The sequence below is a fragment of the Zalophus californianus genome, chromosome 12 (genome assembly GCF_009762305.2).
Source record: "Zalophus californianus isolate mZalCal1 chromosome 12, mZalCal1.pri.v2, whole genome shotgun sequence".
NCBI classification, from domain to species: domain Eukaryota; kingdom Metazoa; phylum Chordata; class Mammalia; order Carnivora; family Otariidae; genus Zalophus; species Zalophus californianus.
Window position 1 is genome coordinate 69263620 of NC_045606.1, and position 20883 is coordinate 69284502.

Genomic DNA, 20883 nt, shown 5'->3' on the forward strand with positions numbered 1-20883 from the left:
GCAAGACATCTACCTTCTGGGCTGGCAACTTTGGTTGCTCTTCTTTTGTAGGGCTGGGGTTAAAGGGAAAGTTATTCCAGGTGTAGGAGCTGGGGACAGACCATCTGTTTCTGTGCCATCTTATTTTCTTATTCCCACTTATCTCACAAAATCAAAGGTGTGGCGGCGTGCGACACTGGGCCAACGCCCACATAGTGCCAGAAACCTTTGCTTCCCCTAAGAAAACTTTTTAGTGTCTCAAATAGCTTTCTGCAGTACCCATGCAAGTTTCATCTACCTTTATAGAATCCAACGCATTGTGGCAATTTTACAATGACAATGAAAAGCCATTTCAGTGAAAATCAGAAAATCAAGATTTTAATCCTGACTTGGCAATGAACAAGCCCATCGACCTTGGCAGTTTATTTAACCTCTCCAGAACTGAACTCTCATCCTTGGAAACTATGGAGCCTTTAAGGTCCCTTGTAGTGAGACGTGATTTTGAAAAGTCAGTATGATCATTCATCTATTATTATACTAGACAAATGTTTTTTTCTTATTTCTCAGCTGTAGGCTAATGTTTCATCAGAGGGTAACATAAACACCTTCTACTGTGGCACTCCCATCATGTGACTGAGCTCTGCAAGGATTTACTATCAGCTGCCATGCTACTGGTTTCATTCAAACTCAGTTCCAGTATTTTAAAGCACTAATACCTGAATTCTGGATTCTTCAACAGCCCTCTGTCTGTCCTCCCCAAATCCACCGCTGTTTCCCCGTCTGCCCTAAGTACTTTTCAGCTCTCATCATTTCACTGAATGTGTGCTTCTGCATACATATATACGAAATTATTTTGCACACATAACAATAACTAACACATCTTCACCATAATTTAAAACAAGAACATTGCTATAATAATATTCCTATTTGGATAGCAAGAAATAAGTGTTTCATATGCCACTATTTTAAAATTGGTAGCCTGGGAGCAGTTTCTTCTGTTTGTTTACTTCAAATAGCACAACATGGTAACTTAACTGCATTACTAGTTTTATTCAAATCAGGGTTCAAAATAGAAAAAGAAACAGTGAGGTGGTACTTTACAGAAGCACTTTTTTCTGCAGTGCAAGAGGTTCAAGTAAGGAAGTTCATGTGAAAACCACAACAGTAAAAAGGGCCATACTCAAATAGAAAAGAAAGCAAGAGCAATTTTTTATGATTTTAGAAATCATCACTAACATTTATTCATTCATAAATATTGAGTGCTTCATTACGTACCAGGCACTGTGTTAGATGCTGGGGACACCTAGTGGGGTAAGATACATTCTTTTATTTATTCATGCAAGAATATTTATGGAGTGTCTGTGACATGTCATTCCACAGTAAGTTGAATGGAATGCTTGCCCTAAACGGAGTGTACAGTTTGGCGGGAGAGCTGAATGCTAATCTAAAAACCACACGGATCTATGCATGCGCTGCAAGTGAGGATAAGTCTGAGGACCAGGTATTCCACGGAGAGGGAAGAGCAACAGCATGCCTTAAAGGCAAGAGACGACACAGGGCTGCCTGGACTGCAATGGGGAGTGGCAAGAAATGGGGAAATTTATCCTGAGGGCAATATAAGGCAGTGAGGGGCTTTAGGCAGAGGCGTGAGAGGATTAAATTTGTTTTTCACTCATTTCCTGACTATATTGTACAAAAAATTGGCTTTGTGTTTATACAGGATACCGTGGTATCAGCATAGCACAAGACAGAATGAAGCTGATGCAACAGAATTAGTGAGACACAGGAGGAGGTATTCTGAGATCATGAAACATGAGTTAAGAACTCAAGAAAAGAAAGCATCACGACATAAGCAGATAGACCAAGACATGGTCACCTTATAACAAAAGCAATGCCAGGGACAGAGCCTTCTAGGAACACATTTCCTTCACTTATAGTCAAATATTATCTTAAAAAATTTTCTACAAATTTCAAATGTGTAACATCCTTGGTATGGGGCTTGAATTCAATTAAAGGGTGTTAATAATTATTATCACATTGAAATTCATAACCTTAAAGTTGAATATCTAAGCACGTTATGCAAAAATAACTCCCAAGTGGTCTTCAGTCTTTGAGAGCTAGAGAACTATTTTTTATAATAAAATAAAGGCTCTAAGTTGAAATAACTGTACAGAAAAAGATGGTTTGTGAGGTATGCAGACATTTATTAAGAGGGTTGTTTCATTCAACAGAGATATATTGTTCTAGGCTCTGTGCTTGGGACACAAAGACATGGTCCCTACTCTCAAAGAGCACAGTCACCAAGGATCCAGGGAAACAACATTTAGAATGCATTGTTGGGTGCTATCACAGAAGGTGGGGAAGAGTGGGGGTGCGGGGGCACCATATTCTCTGAACACTTCATAAAGAAAGTGATTCCTGAGCTGGATTTTACAGCACGAGCTGAAATCAGGGAAGGATTAATCGGGGGTAAAATTAAGCAATTCAAGTGAGTGAGTAATGGTAGAATAGGCATTTCAGGGAGACACAAAAAAAATGATTCAGAGGAATTAAAAACTGTATGGTTGGTCTGGAATACGCAAGTAAGTTTAACTGGCTGTCATGAAAGGGGTTTGGACGAGGATGGGGGATAATGACGATGGAGGGTCCACTGCGGACAGAGGTTACTTGGCAGAGACTGGGTCCTGTCCTGCAATAATGTGAAGTCCTCAGGGTTTTCAAGTTGGACTGTTACTTGATCAGATATGATTTTTCAAGGCTAGGGGGCCAGTACATGGGAGACAATGAAAGGCTGTAATAGTGCTGTACTTAACTTCCAGAACAGGTATATAACCTCCTGCTTAAAGTAGGGTTCTCACAGTTCTATATGAAAAGTCATAATCAACAAAGAACAGGGGCACCCGGGTGGCTCAGATGGTCAAGCGTCCGCCTTCGGCTCAGGTCATGGTCCCAGGGTCCTGGGATCGAGTCCCGCATCGGGCTCCCTGCTCCGCGGGAAGCCTGCTTCTCCCTCTCCCTCTCCCCCTGCTTGTGTTCCCTCTCTCACTGTGTCTCTCTCTGTCAAATAAATAAATCTTAAAAAAATTTTTAAAAATAAAAAAAATAAAAAATCATATTGCATTGGGGGCAACTGGGTGGCTCAGTCGGTTAAGCATCTGCCTTCGGCTCAGGTCATGATCCCAGGGTCCTGGGATCGAGTCCCGCATCGGGCTCCCTGCTCCTTGGGAGCCTGCTTCTCCCTCTGCTTCTCTCTCTCCCTCTCTCTCTCCCTCTGTCTCTCATGAATCAATAAATAAAATCTTTAAAAACAAAAACAAAGAACAGGAGCCTCAGTGCTTTCCATGTACAAGAAATACCATGGATATGGACAAAACCTTAGCCCTCAGCAGAAGGTGGGGGTATAATAAAACATTACTGACTACAGAAGGAGAAAAAAGAAAAGAAACAGCTCGAATCACTTCCTGGTCTTTGCCTTTGTTCATCTCTAAAATACTGCCATGTTCCAAGGAAGCAAAGGGCTACACAATGCAGAGTACCAGCCCTCTGGTCCTTGCTCCTACATAGTCCTGTTGACATTGTGACTCACACCACTCACACAGAGCACCTGAGGACCCAGGAGAAGAAATGGCATACTGTTCAAAATGCCAGGAGCCACTCCAACAGTAACCCTGGAGACATCCTGATTCTTCAAGCAAGAACGGAATTAAAACACCAAGAACTCCATACTTTCAAAATTTGTTTTCATTTTCATTTCATTTAGAGAACCACTGTGAAATGCTTGGCCAATATCTTTCTTTGAACTGATAAGAAGAAAGAAAAAAGCAGTGCTTTTTTAGCAGTGCCAGGGATAAAGAACAACAAAAATATTAATTGGAACATCTCAACATATAATTTCTCAGTATCAAGGAAGATTTAAAATCCATATATCCCATGATCTATTAGTTCGACTTCCAGGAATTCATTCTACAGCAATAAGGGCACAAGTCCATAGAGCCATGTGGGTCATGATGTTCCCCGCACTACCCTTTCTCTTGGCAAAAGTCAGAAACATCCTGAATGCCCAGCAAAAGGGGAATGATTAAATTATTAGCATCCATAAAGTGCAATTTGGAGGAAGAAATGATACAGTGATATCTACAATATTCATGACATATTATTGTGTGAAAAAGTGCAACTAATATGAATAGTAGGATTCCCATTAAAAATATGTATGTATATATCATAAAAAATAGTCTGTGAGGGCAACCTTATGTATCACCAGTAGCTACCTCTGGGGATAGAATACATGTGTGTGGAGGGGAGAGGGACATACTTTATGACTTTTAACCAGTAGGTAAAATGGGAGTTTTAAGGTCTAATCCCAGTATCAGTTATAATTTTCCATTAAATACCACTTTATTAAGCTGTACCTTTACTTGTATGCAGTTCCCTTATATATTATATATTCCGTTTCTAACCTAAAGGTAGATACAAAAAAAAAAAAACAAAACCAAGTAACTCTCCTTCCATTAATTTGGCCTTTTATGCCCACTTCATGACTGGAACTGCCTTATTACTTTTTAAAGAGTTGACAAATGAAATTTTATGCAATTTGATGGCAAAGATTTTGGTTGAACAAACTTCATTAAAGTATAAGAAAAAGCTGAGTTTAGCTGCCTGAGCAAAGAGCTCAGATGTTAATAGAATTCCAGGCCCTCTCAATTACTTCCTTGCGGGGGTGGAAAGAGTTTGGGGGAGGTTAGCGGGGAGTAAAATGAGGCACTGCAGGAAAAGTGTTTAGCACTGCATGGCCCATGGCAGTGGGGGTGGGGGTGAGGAGGTAATCTATAACTGTCAGCCACCATCACTGTTGTTTATATACGTCACACTCATTTATAACGATTTAGATGCTCTTAACATTAAAGCATTAAGAGAGATTGTTTTATTAGTCTTGATATCCCCAATGCCTAGCCAAGGTGCTCAATAGATGTCTGTTGAATCAAATAATTGAATTTGTAATAAAATCATAATAGTGCCTACCTCAGGGGGTTGAGGATTAAATGAGTTATATGAATCAGTCTTTTAGAACAGTACCTTGCATGTACAAAGTTTTATTTAAGTGTTTGCTGTTAGAGGTCCTCAGTTTCTTTACTACAAAAGTAAAATCTCAAAGTATTCTAAAAATTCGGTTTTATAATCCATTTGGCAGCAAAACCTGACCTGAACTATTCAGTTTTTGTTTAATCCCACTTAGAGTGAATATTTTTTGACTGCAGAAATAGTAAGATATTTAATTAGAGTGGCTATCCCAAAACCTACTGGAGGTCCTATATCATACACAGTATGTGCACCACATTATCTTCCTGAAATGTCAAAAGCTTTTAATTTCTAAAATACACGTGCTAGTAAGGACTTTGCATAAGGGACTGTGGACCAGTGTTACTACCTTTGAAAGATCTTGTAATGTAGGTTTTAGTAGCAAAAACAGGGGTATTTGGCTTTGAAGAAAAATGAGAACAAGAAAAATGGATCTGTTAAAAGGTGACCTCTGAACTTTCAAAATACAGATTAAAACCAGATGACTAATTAGCTTTTAATAAAATAAGTGACCTTTAGCTTGCCTTCCCCCCAGTTACTCCCCTTCCACTCTTATACTGGGAAAATGATCTTCCTCCAGTTAAGGCTACTTCTGTCTCCTCCTGCTGCCTTCTCAGGGAACCTCACTACCCTCTGCACTTCTTCCTTACACCTTCAGCTTCTCCTCTACCAGCTCGAATCGTTCCTATTTAAACATGCTTAAGTCTCCTCCATTATAAATATTCCCATGATATCCAAAGTTCTCTGTCAGTAGACACCTTATCCTCCTTTTCTTGGAACATGTTATACATCTACTGCATCTTTTTCTGTTTCATTCCTCAATTCATGACAGCTTGGCTTCTCACCATTGCACTGAAATTGCTCATCGAGTTCAGCAACAATATTAAAGGACCCTTTGAGGATCTTACCTCACCTCCTTGCAGTAGCAAGCAGTGTCCAACACTTCTTCTTTGATGCTTGGATTCTACTCAGATCCCTTCAGTTACATACTCTACACTCTCCTTGGATGTTCCCATCTACTCCCATTGATGTAAATGACAATTTCCAAATCTATATCTGCAGCCCAGCTTTCTCTCCTCAACTTCAGACACTGTCTATAAGACATCTCCATTTTGATGTCCCTCAGGTGACTGAATTCTAGCTGAAACTGGATTTATGTTTGCTCCCAAACCTGTACACCCACATCTCCTGGGTTCCCCATGCAGTGAATGGCACCAACATCTGGCCAGTTGTCAAAGAGCCTGGGAGTCATCTTCAACTCTTCTTTCTACTTCACCTCTTTTATAAATTCAGTCACCAGGACCTGCCAATTCAACTTCCTTAAATGTCCCTAGAATCTACCATCATGATCATCTCACTTTCAGGCCATAGTCATTTCTAGCACAGACTACTGCATCAGATCCTTTATAGGGTTCTACCTCCTGTTTGACCTTGGCTAATTCATTTTCAGTAGCACAACCAGACAGGTTTTTCTTAACTCAAATGGGATCATGGCTCTCCCCTCTTTCCTAAAACCCTCCACAGAGTCCAAGTGTCCTCAAAATAAAATCCATACACATTCGGAGAGCCTTGTGTCTTACAACTCTCTTCCTCATACTCTATTAAACAATCAACAAATGTTTCTTGAGTGCCTATAATGTGGTGAGCATGTTCTGGGATCTGAGGATACAGCAGTGAACCAGCCAAAGCTTCACACACCAAGGAGCTTATAATCTAGTAGTTAGGGGTTGGGGATTCACAAAAAACAAATAAAGTAAAACATTCCAGGTTTGAGTAACTGTTATAAAGGTGGTGTAGAAAGTGCTTTGTCAGTTAGCATATTCTGGTATCATTTTAGTTGAGAGATCTGAATGTCCTAGCCAAAGGTAAGCCCAGCACACTCCTACTCATCTCTTAGTTCTCAGCTGAGACCTCTTGGGGGACTTTTTCTCATGTCATGAGTTTAGGTTGGCAGCAATTCCCAGATGCTGCAAAGCACCATGGGCTTACCCTGGGAGTTCACTACCTGTGGGGTCAATGCCTATTACTTGACTGATTTCTCCCCCTACAGGGACTGGACAATTTGTACCTGGCCACATAACAAAACCAATAGTTGCCTGAATTTCTCAATCGATATTGCTTAAAGGGTAGATGAAGTAATTAATAGCATTCAATAATTTTCCTGGCCCAAAGGCCCAGTTAATTTTGAAGTGGGAAATTGTGAAAAGGTGTGTGGCTGACTGAAATGAGGAAAGGCCACATAAAACACTTTATTCATGACTTCCATCTGCTTTATTATTATTAATGTGAATAATAAGGCATAAAACTCAATACCTAGATTAAATTAATCATGATTTTCAATGTGTGCTTCTCTATTTTTTATTCCCAGGCTCTGTAAAAATAAGTAGCCTTTCCTATGGGGAAATTTTGAAACATGAAGTCAAAGGCTTCTTACATAAAACCTAGTTCCTTAACTGTTTTACATATTCAACTTCTGAAGAAAGTTAATGACTGCACAATTATCTTCCTTTTTAGCCACATGGATTTCTGTGTGTAGAGTGGGCATTTTCTAAGGCCTTTTATCTGTTTTTAATTCTAAACTCAGGATTGAAAGTAAACATGAAAAACATATTTTTAGGCATGGATATATGCCAACTTACTTTCTGCTAGAGAGACTGTATCTGCCCAAACTATTCTTTGTTTCATGATTCAGCTTGTCAACCACTCCAAAGTAACTGAAAGATGCTTCTGAGGTCATGCAACATCTTCCAGATCAAAGATAAGTGATCCCCGTCCATGATCTATATTAAAAAAAAATCTACAAGTCTTCCCCTGAGGTGCTGTGAAGGCTTCCAGTCACGCAAACATTTCAGCGTGACTGTTCCTACTGTCCTGTAATTCTCCACCACGGACGTGTAAGTCCCCTTCCATTACGATGGTTTACATATGAATGTGTCTGGAAAACTCAAGAGATGAAAGAGAAGTAAAAGTAAATGAGAAGAGATGACAGGTCATTCCTCCAACTGAGGACAATCAACTTCTAAGGTTTTAGTGAACACCATGAAGGAAGCACTGAAACTTCCTAAATCTCAGCAAAGATTGAATTTTTATAAACCTGGCATCAATATTTTCTATTTAATGTCAGCCTGTCACACTAGCACAGCATATTGATTAGACTGTAGCTGATAGAGAATATCAAATACAACTCTGTTTCTCTGGGGTCAGAACGTTGTAGCCAGAACTCCTCATTTTGGTTTTAGAGGGATCAAGTCAGATAATGTATTTATATATTCACCTTTACCTTCTATAAAGGCAATATTCCTAAGTCCACCTAACTAGAGTTAGTCTATTTGCTTTTGTCTCATTAGGTCTGTGATTCTGTTTTAGTTTATTGGATTTTGCTGATGGTATTTCAAATCCTATATCTTTGTACAAAATAAAAGTTAATTGCTTTGCTTGAGTAGCTGAAATCTTAATGAGCCAAGACAGATAGTCAGGTATGTGGATGAAGGTGAGAAAAAACAGCTTAGAATTTAACACAAACAGGTAAAACAACTGTCAAGGAACTATCTTAACAATGATGATGAGAACAAGGAAAGCTACAAAGACATAGGAAATTAAAAAAAAGTCACTTACCCTTAATTCTTCCTTTGTATTGAAACTATCAAGAAGTTGTTGATAATGTCTATCTGTCATTTGTCGTAATAAGGACAGGAGACAAGCCACAAACTCCCCCTAATTTAAAAAAAAAAAAAGGCTTATTTTTTTTTATTAAGAGTAAAAATGAACATCAGTAACTTACTTTGGACTGCCCTCAAATAGAACACTTAAAAAAACCCACTAGGATCTAAAGTCACTCTATGAAGTCTTTAAATCTAAAGTAACAATATTATAGTCCAAATTTCTCGGTATATATGCATTTCCAAATTAGGAGATTTGTTTGTTTGTTTGTTTGACTTGGGTGGAAGCTTTTCACTAGGAAACTAATTTCACACACTTAAAGGAGGTAGGGCAATTCACTGAGCATTTACTCTACCTTAATTCAGTATGTCATTTGAACCTCATTATCAGTGCTATGAGGTAGGGGGTATAATATTTATTTAAAGACAATAAATTGTATGTTCAGTGGGCTAAAAGACTTGCCCAAAGTCACATCACTAAAAAGTAGAGGAGCTGAAGTTATCTATATGTCTTTCTGACTTCAAAGCTCTTCCTGTACCTCTTGCTCCATTTGTGAATTTACACAATCTCCTCCAACTCATTTGAGTTCTGGTCTGCTGATGGGCAGGGTATAGAGAAAGCCATATATTACAATGTTGGTTTCAAACTCCTTTTAAAAATAGCTTAATTGTGATCCTTTTTTGTTTGGGTGCTATGTGATTGACTCCCAAAACGTCCATTCTTAAAAATTAATAATGAAAAAAATAGCATCCATAGATTTGAAGACCTATAAAATCGCTGTCACTTGCTTGCATTTCCCAAAGTACATCTAATTTAAAATAGTTATGCTCTAATGCAACGGTTTTTGCTCAGCAAAAATATTTATCTACTTTTAATGAGAACAATAACATTTAAAACAATATGAACACAACAGGAGAAGCAATCAGTGGTAACTGATGGTAAATTTACAAAAACATACTTTAATTGGGAATTGGTGGGGGTTGTTTTTTGTTTGTTTGGTTTTTTTTTTGCATTTATGTGTAAAGAGGCTATAGACTCACGTGTAAAATCAGGAATTGAAAGTTTTCATAATTGGGATTTTCTAACAGAGGCAGCTAAGTCAGGAAAGTCAAATGTATCCCTTCCAGCTGCCAAGGAAGGTCTGGAGATGCTACCTAATCACCAGGTCAGGGTAACCAAAGATGCAGGTTGGCTTCTTGCATAAGGATAAACATTTGTAACACACAAGTATGGCAAATAATCATTTCCACACACTTAGTGAGACAAATATTTAAGAAACTAACAAGTAAAGGCTAGCAGAAATCTATCTTCTAAGCTCAACATAATACTTTGTTAATGAACAAAGAAACTCTTGGTACTTAACACTAGATATGGAAAATTTAAGGGCACAATGATTCATATTTTAGTGCATGTGTGTGAGGAAACAATCCAAGGCTAGGAAAATAATAAGCCAAAAGGAATGAGAGAATACCACCTGGTGCTCACACAAGACTGGGAATAGTATCTTTTTTTCACCAGCAAGACTGGAAAAACCTTGCCATATCAGGGGATCAGAATACTAAAAAAGACCTTTTCTCAGTAACAGGGAAAAATTACACCTAGAATAAATGCTGCTCTGATCCTACCTAAGAAAGTTCATAAGCAAGATATGAAACAATTAAATAGTTCCTAAGAAACTTAACCTCATTCTGAAGTGAAGTTCAAAGATACTTCTAGGAATTAAAAAACCTATTTTCAACAGCATAATATCCACGATGTCTGGCATTCAATAAAAAATTACCAGGCATACAAAGAAGCTGGAAAAAATAATGATGCAAATGAGGAAAAAAAATCAATAAAAACAGACACAGAAATGACATAAATAAGTAGAATTAGCAGTAAAAGACATTAAAATAGCTATTATTACCGTAGTCTATATATTCAGGAAGCTGTATGAAAGTTTGAACATGTTAACTTCAGACATGAAAGAAAGCAAAAGACCTAAATTGAGATGAAGACTATATTGTGTGAGATGAAAATTTACTTAATAGAACTAATGGCAGATTAGACATCTGCAGAAGACAAGATTACTGAACCTGAAGACAGTAGAAACTCTCCAAAATTAAATTAAAAAAAAAAAAGGAAATAAAAGAAAAACCATCAGTGAACTATAGAACAACTTCAAGTAGCAGAATATATATGTAATTGGAGATCTCAAAGAGGAGGAGGGCATAGAAAAAGTAATTGAAAAAATAAGGGGAAAAATTTCAGATTCTCTGAAAACTATAAACTTAGGTATTAAAAAATTTCAACAATTCCTAAGCACAAGAAACATGAAAAAAATACACAAAGGTACATTATAATAAAATAGCCAGAGATAAAGAGAAAATATTAACAACAGTCAGTGAAAAAAAGACACATTACATACAGAGGAACAAAGATAAGGATGAGATATATCTCATTAGAAATAACATAAGCTAGAAAACCATGGAGCAACACCTTTAGACTACTGAAAGAACAAAAACAACTATCAATCAATCAAGACTGTGTTACCCAGCAAAAAATATTTCAAAAAGAAAGACAAAATACTTTTCAGACATTCCAAAGCTTAAACAGTATACCACTTCTATTCAACATTATACTGAAGGTTCTAGCCAGTGCAATAAAACAACAAAATAAAGGGATATGCATTGGAAAGAATAAAAAAACTCTTTATTCACAGACAATATATTTATGTACATAGAAAATGCTGTCAAATCTAAATGAGCTACTAGAACTACTCAAGTGAATTAATCAATGTCTCAGAACATAAGATCAATGTACCAAAATCAATTTTACTTCTACAGATGAGAAATGAGTCATCAGAAACTGAAATTTACAATAACATAATTTATAATACCACTGAAACATGGAAGTACTTAGTGATATACAGGACAAAAGCTCAGCACACTGAAAATCATAGAACACTGATGAGAATAATTAAAGAAGACCTAAATAAATAGAATATTATGTTCACGGGTTAGGAGATTTAATATTGTTAAGATGTCAATTCTCCTCAAATTGATATACAGATTCAGGGTAATCCCAATCAATATCACATCAGGCCTCTTGTGGGGTAGAAAGTGACAAACTGATTTTAAAATTCATGTGGAAATGTAAAGGACTTGAAATAGTCAAAACAGGGGCGCCTGGGTGGCTCAGTCGTTAAGCGTCTGCCTTCGGCTCAGGTCATGATCCCAGGGTCCTGGGATCGAGGCCCGCATCGGGCTCCCTGCTCCGCGGGAAGCCTGCTTCTCCCTCTCCCACTCCCCCTACTTGTGTTCCCTCTCTCGCTGTGTCTCTCTCTGTCAAATAAATAAATAAAATCTTAAAAAAAAAAAAAAAGAAATAGTCAAAACACTGTTCAAAAAGAATAAAGTTGAAGGACTTATACTATGTGACTTCAAGACTTATTGTGTTATTGGTGTCAAAACAGAAAAAAACAGATAAATAGAACAGAAAAGCCCAAACCAAAAAACAACCCAAATGTCCACCAAAGGGTGAACGAATAAACAAACGGTAGTATATCCATATAAGGTAACACCATTCAGCATTAAAAAAGAATGAACTATTGATACACACAACAACAATAAAGAAACTCAAATAATTATACTGAGGGAAAGAGGTCAAAATGTCACCACCCCCCATCAAAGAAAACCCTAAGAGTAACTATGTACTGTATGATTCCATTCATATAAAATTCTAGAAATGCAAACTTATCTGTAGACAGAAAGCAGGTCAGTGGTTGCCTGGGGATGAGGTAGTAAGGCGGGGCAGGAGGGAGGAAAGAGAGTGGGGCACAAGCAAACTTTTGAGAGTGATGGACGTGTTATTTATCTTGATCGCGATGATGGTGCACAGATATAGACATAGGTCAAAACTTACCAGCTGTATACTTTAAATATGTACAATTTTTTGAATGTCAACTACATCTTAATAAAGCTTAAAAAAGGCATTATGACAACATTTACAGAATGGAACAAGGTGTAAGTTATAGTATTTTTGACTATACTATCAAGTTCATTCCTTGTTGGGTGGACACCATTAACTTCATTTTACAGTAAGATCTGTTAAGGTTAAGTTATTTATCCCAGGTTTCACAGTTAGAAAATGGTGAAGCTGGGATATGAACCCAGGTATCTCTGGTTCTTCTACCTACTGCTCAGACTGATTTGATTTTATAGAGGAAATATACCTGAGTTTGAGGTCATAATTCAAATATAAATAGCCATATAAAAATCTTATCAGTTGATAACCAATGTCTGACTTTTTAACCTCTCTATTAAGTCTCAACTTAAAAACGCAAATCTATTTAGTAGAAACCCATTTAATTTCTCATCTCTTAGTTCTTCTACATCCTAGCCATATGATCTCTAATATAGCTACTATCTTCATATTCTTAAAATGTTTATTCCTAAAACATACCATCCTGTGAATAGTGACATACCTTGAAGTAAAAAGAATTACATATTCTTGCAATAATTTTAGTAATGAGAAGAAAAGTTATTAAAAAAATAGACTTTCATTACATATTTATAGTCAGTGTACATAGGAACACTTCTTTGAATACAGGTTACTATCTATATTTGTCACATCTGGTGTAGACTGCAAACAACTTATCCTGGTATCTAATCTTTGGCACATTTATGATGTGTTCTTAATCCGAACATCTACTCTGCAATGTCATTTTATGTATTCACTTAATCTATTTAGGAACTCTAAGCACATTTAACCTGTTAAGAAGCCTAGATATCCACTGGCCATAGCAACACTTTTCTAGGTATATCTCCTAAGGCAGGGGAAACAAAAGCAAAAATAAACCAGTGGGACTATATCATAATAAAAAGCTTTTGCACAGCAAAGGAAACCATTAACAAAACAAAAAGATGACCTACTGAATGGAAGAAAATATTTGCAAATGATATATCCAATAAAGCATTAATATCCAAAATATATAAATAACAACACAACTCAACACCAAAAAACCCAAACAATATGATTTAAAAATAGGCAGAGAACCTAAATAAACATTTTTCCAAAGAAGACATATAGATGGCCAAAAGGCACACAAAAAGAGGCTCAATATCACTCATCCTTAGGAAAATGCAAATCAAAACCACAATGAGGTATCACCTCATACTTGTCTGAAAGGCTAAAATAAAAAAGAGAAGAAACAACAAGTGTTGGAGAGGATGTGGGAAAAAAAAGGAATCCTCAATGCACTGTTGGTGGAAATGTAAATTGGTACAGCCACTGTGGAAAAGAGTATGGAGCTTTCTCAAAAAAATTAAAAATGGAAATACCATATGATCCAATAATTCCACTATTGGGTATTTACCCAAAGAAAACAAAAACACTAACTCAAAAGGATATATATACCCCTGTGTTTATTGCAGCATTATTTACAATTTAAAATAGTTAAGACACAGAAGCAACCTGCATGTCCATCAATTGACAAATGGATAAGGAAAATGTAGTATATATACATAATGGAATATTATGCAGCCATAAGAATGGATGGGATCGTGCCATTTGAGACAACACGGATGGACCTCAAGGGTATTATGCTAAGTGAAAAAAGTCACACTAAGAAAGAGAAATATCATATGATTCCACTCACAAATAGAATCTTAAAAAAAATGAATAAACACACAAAAAGCAGAATCAGACCTATAAATACAGAACTGATGGTTGCCAGAGGGGAGGGGAGTGAAAGGTTGGGCAAAATGGGGGAAGGGGAGAGGGAAATACAGGCCTCTGCTTATGGTACGAGTAAATCACAGGAATAAAAGCAGAGCATACGGAGTACAGTCAGTGATACTTCAACAGCAGCGCAATAGCACAGACAGTAGGTACACCTGGGGTGAGCACAGCATAAGGTACAGACTCATCTAATCACTAAGTTGTATACCTCAAACTAATATAACATTGTGTGTCAACCATATTCCAAAAGAAAAAGAGGCTTAGATGTCCAATATTTTACTAAAGTATTTTTCATCTATAATGTAATTTTTGTTTGTTTTCAAAATATTTTAAGTGTCCAAGGGTGCCTGGGTGGCTCAGCTGGTTGGGTGTCTATCTTTTGGCTCAGGTCATGATCTCAGGGTTCTGGGATTGAGCCCCAGGTCTGGCTCCCTGCTCAGCAGCGAGTCTGCTTCTTCCTCTCCCTCTGCCCTTCCCCAGCTTGTGCTTTCTCTCTTATAAATAAACACAATCTTAAAAAAACTTTAAGAAACCCCAAGACTCAACAATTTGTTAAAAAGAATCAATGAAAACCTTCTTGGCCAAGATTAGCTTTGTTTCAGTGTGGGAGTTATCTACGTATACATTGCCTTTAAAACATTATGTGTTTCAGTGGCTTGCATCCATTTTATGTATACGTTGCGTATAGTGGGCATTTCTAACAATAATTGAGAATAACAAGAGTATTAGATGGTTACAACAACGGCCCTCATGAAACCTTCTGTTATACACATGCACTATTTTTTCCAGAAATTTCTTACAGAATTCTGTATTCCTCCTCCCCCTCAACCAGAAGCCCACAGTGCATGAAAAGTATAGACAAGTGTATATTTCTTAGACATGGCCTATGTTGAGTTGAGTCACCTGCACCATTAATGGTGCTAAACCAAATTATGGGCAAAGAAAGAAGCATTTATAAATTGTAAGGAACTCTGGAGTCCAATTAGTTGAGGGTGTGAGCAAACGGCCATATACGCTGCTGTTTTAACTCTGCTTCCCCGTACAATGAGATTTTTGAAAGGAACCGATTACAATGGTGTTTTTTCTTCTTTCTAGCAAGAGAAAGCATTCTAAAGTTTAAAGAACAGTTGGTAAAGGAACAAAAAGTACAATCCCTTTAAATAGTAAAAATAAGGCTACTGTTATCTAGAATTATGATGCAGCGGAAGCCAGTCCTCCCGTTAGCATTACGGGGAGGCACGGTGACAGCCATGGGACCCGCAAGAGAACTGGAACACTTCGCCATGACGCCCTGTGGGAACTGCTTTCACCCACAGGACGTCCACTTATTGTGGGCACTTTTTCTGCAAAGACTGCGAAGTGTTCAATGTAGGACTGCCATATAAAGACCGCCTATTATTCAGAGAGCCTGTTCTCCATGAGAAAATGGTAAAGAAATTAAGTCTTCAGTGCCCACAGAGGACTGACTCTGTGAATGACCAGCTCATTCTCCTCACCACAGAATTAGTTATAACAATGTAAGTATTCAGCAATCATAATAAACACTACTGTGACTATTGTTGCTACTATAATAATGACTAAAGTAAACTGATACTGTTTAAGCCCTTACAGATGTGATGAAATCCTCACAGTAACTGAGAGAGGTCCAATTATTTTCTGTTTTATTTTTTTATTTTTTAAAGATTTTATTTATTTATTTGAGAGATCAAGAGAGCGCACAGAAGGAGAGGAAGAGGGAGAAGCAGGCTCCCCGCTGAGCAGAGAGCCCACTGCCTGGATCCCAGGACCCTGGGATCATGACCTGAGCCGAAGGCAGATGCTCAACCAACTGAGCCACCCAGGCGCCCCTATTTTCTGTTTTAAAGACAAAGGAACAGAAGCTGAGAGATATTAGTAAATTGCCCAAGAGCATGCAGGTAATGAAGTGGCAAAGTAGGATTCAAAGCAGATCTGCTTGCGTACCCTGAAAAAAATGTCTTACAGCATAAAACCAAAGGAGCCAAGTAATTCAAGTGCATGTGTGCCAGCAAATTTCAATCTACATACCTTGTGAGAGTTTGGTTTTTTGCAAAACGGAGGAAGGTACAACATAGCTATGCTGGGGAAAGTTTCTCTTTATGTGATTTTCCTAAAATTTAGAAGGATGGATGAACACCCTGCCTGCCTTACCCCCAACTTCATCTGCAAACCTGATTCAATGCCTTCAAGTCTCTTACTTTGCATTGATTATTGTATGGTGAAGGCCTAAAGGCCATGCATACCCCAGAGAGATTTGTCATTGACAACTGTGCCTCTGGATACAAAGCAGTCTGAAAAAGTGTTTTAGCTTCTGACCTCAGGCAGTCTTTATCCAGAGCCAGCATTTGTTCTGAGGTTTGCTGGGCTATTTATAATTTTAAAACTGTGTTAGAACTCTATTGCCAGGAAACAGTTAAAAATGTCACCATCAAAACCATATAATGAAGGAGAACTTTCTTCTGCCTTGGAGAAGATGGAGTAGATATATTTTTACCTATTCCTCCTGCTAAGTACTACTTTACAAACCTCGCTATTACATAGAGAACAAAAAGAAGAGTCTGAAGGTGGAGAAAAGAGAGAGCAGTCTGACCAGGGACCTTGGGACCTGAGGAAGGACATGGTACTGCGCTCTCTGGGTTTTCTTTCTGCTTCGGGTATCTCACACCTGGAGCTGAAGAAGCTGGCCAATTACACCAACAATTACAAACAACAAAAGTTTACTCTCTTTGGCCAAGGGGTCAGATAAAGGGTGGTTTAGCAAGACAAAACTTTTAGTAATAACTGCTCTACTCCAGTTGACGATCACAAAAAACTTTGGCCTCACCCACACCAAGTGGGGAGCTTAGACTTCCATGCTCACAAGGCTGTGCAGAGATGCCCTAATAACCTCCTTAGAGAAAGCCAAATTGGGAGCTGGTGATTTCATTGCCAATGGTCAGTGTTAGTGAAGATAATATGGGGAACACAAACTTCGACCTCCGGCCATCAGGAGTTAGCACCCTCCCTGCTTCCCCTGCCAAGTAGTATCACATAAAGCCAGCTAAAACAGAAGGTTTAAGTAAGATCCAAAGTCTTAGAATATAAAAATGTCCAGATTTCAATTACAGATCACTCATCATACCAAGAACCAGGAAGATCTCAAATTGAAAGAAAAAAGACAATATATGTCAACATTGAGATAATAAAATGTTAGAATTCTCTGGCATAGCTTATGCAAAAATTAACTCAAAATGGTTCATAGACTTAAATGTCAAATATAAAACTCTAAAACTTTTAGGAAAAAAAACCTAGGAGATAAACTTTAGGATATAAGGCTAGACAAAAGAGTTCTTAGACTTGACATCAAAAGCATGATCCATAAAAGGAAAAACTGATAAAGTGGACTTCATCAATATTAAAAACTTTTGCAAAAGACCTTGTTAAGAGGATGAGGAAACAAGCTATGGAAAGGGAGAAAGGATTTATAAACCACATACTCATAAAGGACTACTATCTAGAATATATAAAGACCCATGAAAATTCAACAGGAAATAGCAATTCAGGGAAAAACATGAAGAGACATTCCACCGAAGAGGATATACTGGTGACAAACAAGTATATGAAAAGATGTTCAGCATCATTAGCCATTAAGAAAATGCCAACTAAAATCACAATATTACTACCTATGTAACAGAATACACCCCCCAACAACAAAAAAATGACACCACCAAATGCTGAAGAGGGTAGTGAGAAACTGGATCATTCATCCATTGTGTACATGAAAATGTAAAGTTATATAGCCACTATGGGAAACAATTGGCCAGCTTCTTTAAAAACTAAACATGCAGGGACTCCTGGGTGGCTCAGTCAGGTAAGCATCTGCCTTTGGCTCAGGCCATGATCTCAGGGTCCTGGGATCGAGCATCGTGGGGCTCCCTGCTCAGTGGGGGGTCTGCTTCTCCCTCTGCGCCTCTCCCCGCTCACGTGTGCTGCACTCTCTCTCTCTCTCAAATAAATAAAATCTTAAAAAAAAAAAAAAGTAAACATGCAACTACCATACAATCCAACAACCACACTCCTAGGAATTTATCCTAGAGAAGTGAAGACTTAGGCTTACATAAAAACTGGCAGAGAAACACTTATAGCAGCTTTGTTCATAATAGCCAAAATCTGGAAACAACCCAGGTGGCCTTCAATGGGTGATGGTTAAACACACTGTTGTACATCCACAACATGGAAACTACTGAGCAATAAAAAAAAATAAGATATATAAATATGTAAAATAACTTGGATGAATCTCCAGAGAATTATTCTGAGTTAAAGAAGAAAAGCTTATTACAAAAGGTTATCTACTGTATGATTTCATTTCTATAACATGCTTGAAATGACAAAATTATAGAAATGGAGAACAGATTTGTGATTGTCAGGGTTAAGGAGGAGGTGGAGATGGAAAGGAAGTGGGTTTGACTATAAATACAACACGGGGGATCCTTGGGGCGATGGAAATATTCTGTGTCTGGACTGTATTAGTGTCAGTACCCTAGTTGTGGTATTGTCCTGTAGTTCTGTAAGACCTTACCACTGTGGGAACCGGGTAAAAGCTGTGTAGTGTTTCTTACAACTCTGTAATAATTCTTACAACTGAATGTGACTCTATAATTATCACAAAATAAAAAGTTTCATTAAAAAAACATGAGAAAAAATAAAAAAATTCAACATAAAAAACCCCAAACCTTCAAATCCATAATGAACCCCAACAATGTTGTTGTATTAAGCAACAACATGTTTTGAGCATTTACTCTGGACCAAGTAGTGCACTAAAGAAGCCAACCCTCTGATGTAGGTACCACTTTCCACGTGAAATTGAGAAATCAATCGCTTGCTCTTCTTTCCTTTAAATGAGGCAGTACGGCTATTCCATGTATTAGGATGTTTTTTATACTATCTTTAACTCAGTTTGTTAAAAGAAAGAGTTTAACTTTATTTCCTCAGGTGAATCTCAGCTCTGAAAGCAGAGAAAATAAAATTCAACACAACTGTTTCTCCTGGAACAGTCAGGAGAACTTGGTAGGAGAGTCAGGGCAGACTTTTTAATTTTTTAAGTAAAAGTAAAAATTATTTTCATCAGGGGCTAGGCAAACATTCTTCTTTTTTTTTAAGATTTTATTTATTTATTTGACAGAGAGAGACACAGCGAGAGGGAACACAAGCAGGGGGAGTGGGAGAGGGAGAAGCAGACTCCCCACTGAGCAGGGAGCCCGATGCGGGGCCCGATCCCAGGACCCCAGGATCATGACCTGAGCCAAAGGCAGACGCTTAACGACTGAGCCACCCAGGCACCCCATAGGCAAACATTCTTCTTTAAATTTTTTATTGTTATGTTAATCACCATACATTACATCATTAGTTTTTGATGTAGTGTTCCATGATTCATTGTCTGTGCATAACACCCAGTGCTCCACGCAGAACGTGCCCTCTTTAATATCCATCACCAGGCTAACCCATCCCCCCACCCCCCTCCCCTCTAGAACCCTCAGTTTGTTTTTCAGAGTCCATCATCTCTCATGGTTCGTCTCCCCCTCCGATTTACCCCCTTCATTCTTCCCCTCCTGCTATCTTCTTTTTTTTTTTCTTAACATATATTGCATTATTTGTTTCAGAGGTACGGATCTGTGATTCAACAGTCTTGCACTAGGCAAACATTCTTTTTTTTTTTTTAAAGATTTTATTTATTTACTTGAGGGAGAGAATGAGAGAGAGAGAGCACATGAGAGAGGGGAGGGTCAGAGGGAGAAACAGACTCCCTGCTAAGCAGGGAGCCCGATGCGGGACTCGATCCCGGGACTCCAGGATCATGACCTGAGCTGAAGGCAGTCGCTTAAAAAACTGAGCCACCCAGGTGCCCTAGGCAAACATTCTTAAGAGAAAGGTTCTATTGTGGAGATTTATAATGAGAATGGCAAAAGCTGACATTTTTGTAAATATATGAAAAGTATAGCATCTACTGCCATTTCTGATATTTGGAAGAATATGCTTAATCAGATCTAAAAAAAAAAAATTCTTGGTCAACTGAATGTGAGTTTTATTTTTTATTTTTATTTTTTTAAACATTCTTTTTTTTTTTAAAGATTTTTATTTATTTATTCATGAGAGACAGAGGGAGAGAGAGAGAGAGAGAGATAGAGAAGCAGAGGGAGAAGCAGGCTCTCCACTGAGCAGGGAGTCCAATGCGGGACTTGATCCCAGGACCCCGGGACCATGACCTGAGCTGAAGGCAGACGCCCAACCATCTGAGCCACCCAGGTACCCCTGAATGTGAGTTTTAAATAGAACCCACCCATCCATCCATCCGTCCATCCATCCATCTCTGTCTATAGACAAATACACACACATAAAAATATATACACATACATAAACTATCAGATACATTATTTCTTCATTTTTTATAAA

General features: G+C 37.9%; 1 protein-coding gene across 10 annotated transcripts in view; it reads right to left on the bottom strand.

Moving 5' to 3' along the window:
* Positions 1-20883, bottom strand: part of DOCK4 (dedicator of cytokinesis 4) — a 428555-nt gene that overhangs the window by 91456 nt on the left and 316216 nt on the right. For 9 of the 10 annotated variants that reach the window (XM_027573297.2, XM_027573299.2, XM_027573301.2 and 6 more), the window contains exon 26: positions 8671-8769. The exons of the other annotated variant lie outside the window; for it this stretch is intronic. In XM_027573297.2, coding sequence (XP_027429098.1) covers positions 8671-8769 — 99 coding nt within the window. The remainder of the gene's footprint in view (positions 1-8670; positions 8770-20883) is intronic. 10 annotated transcript variants of the gene reach the window in all.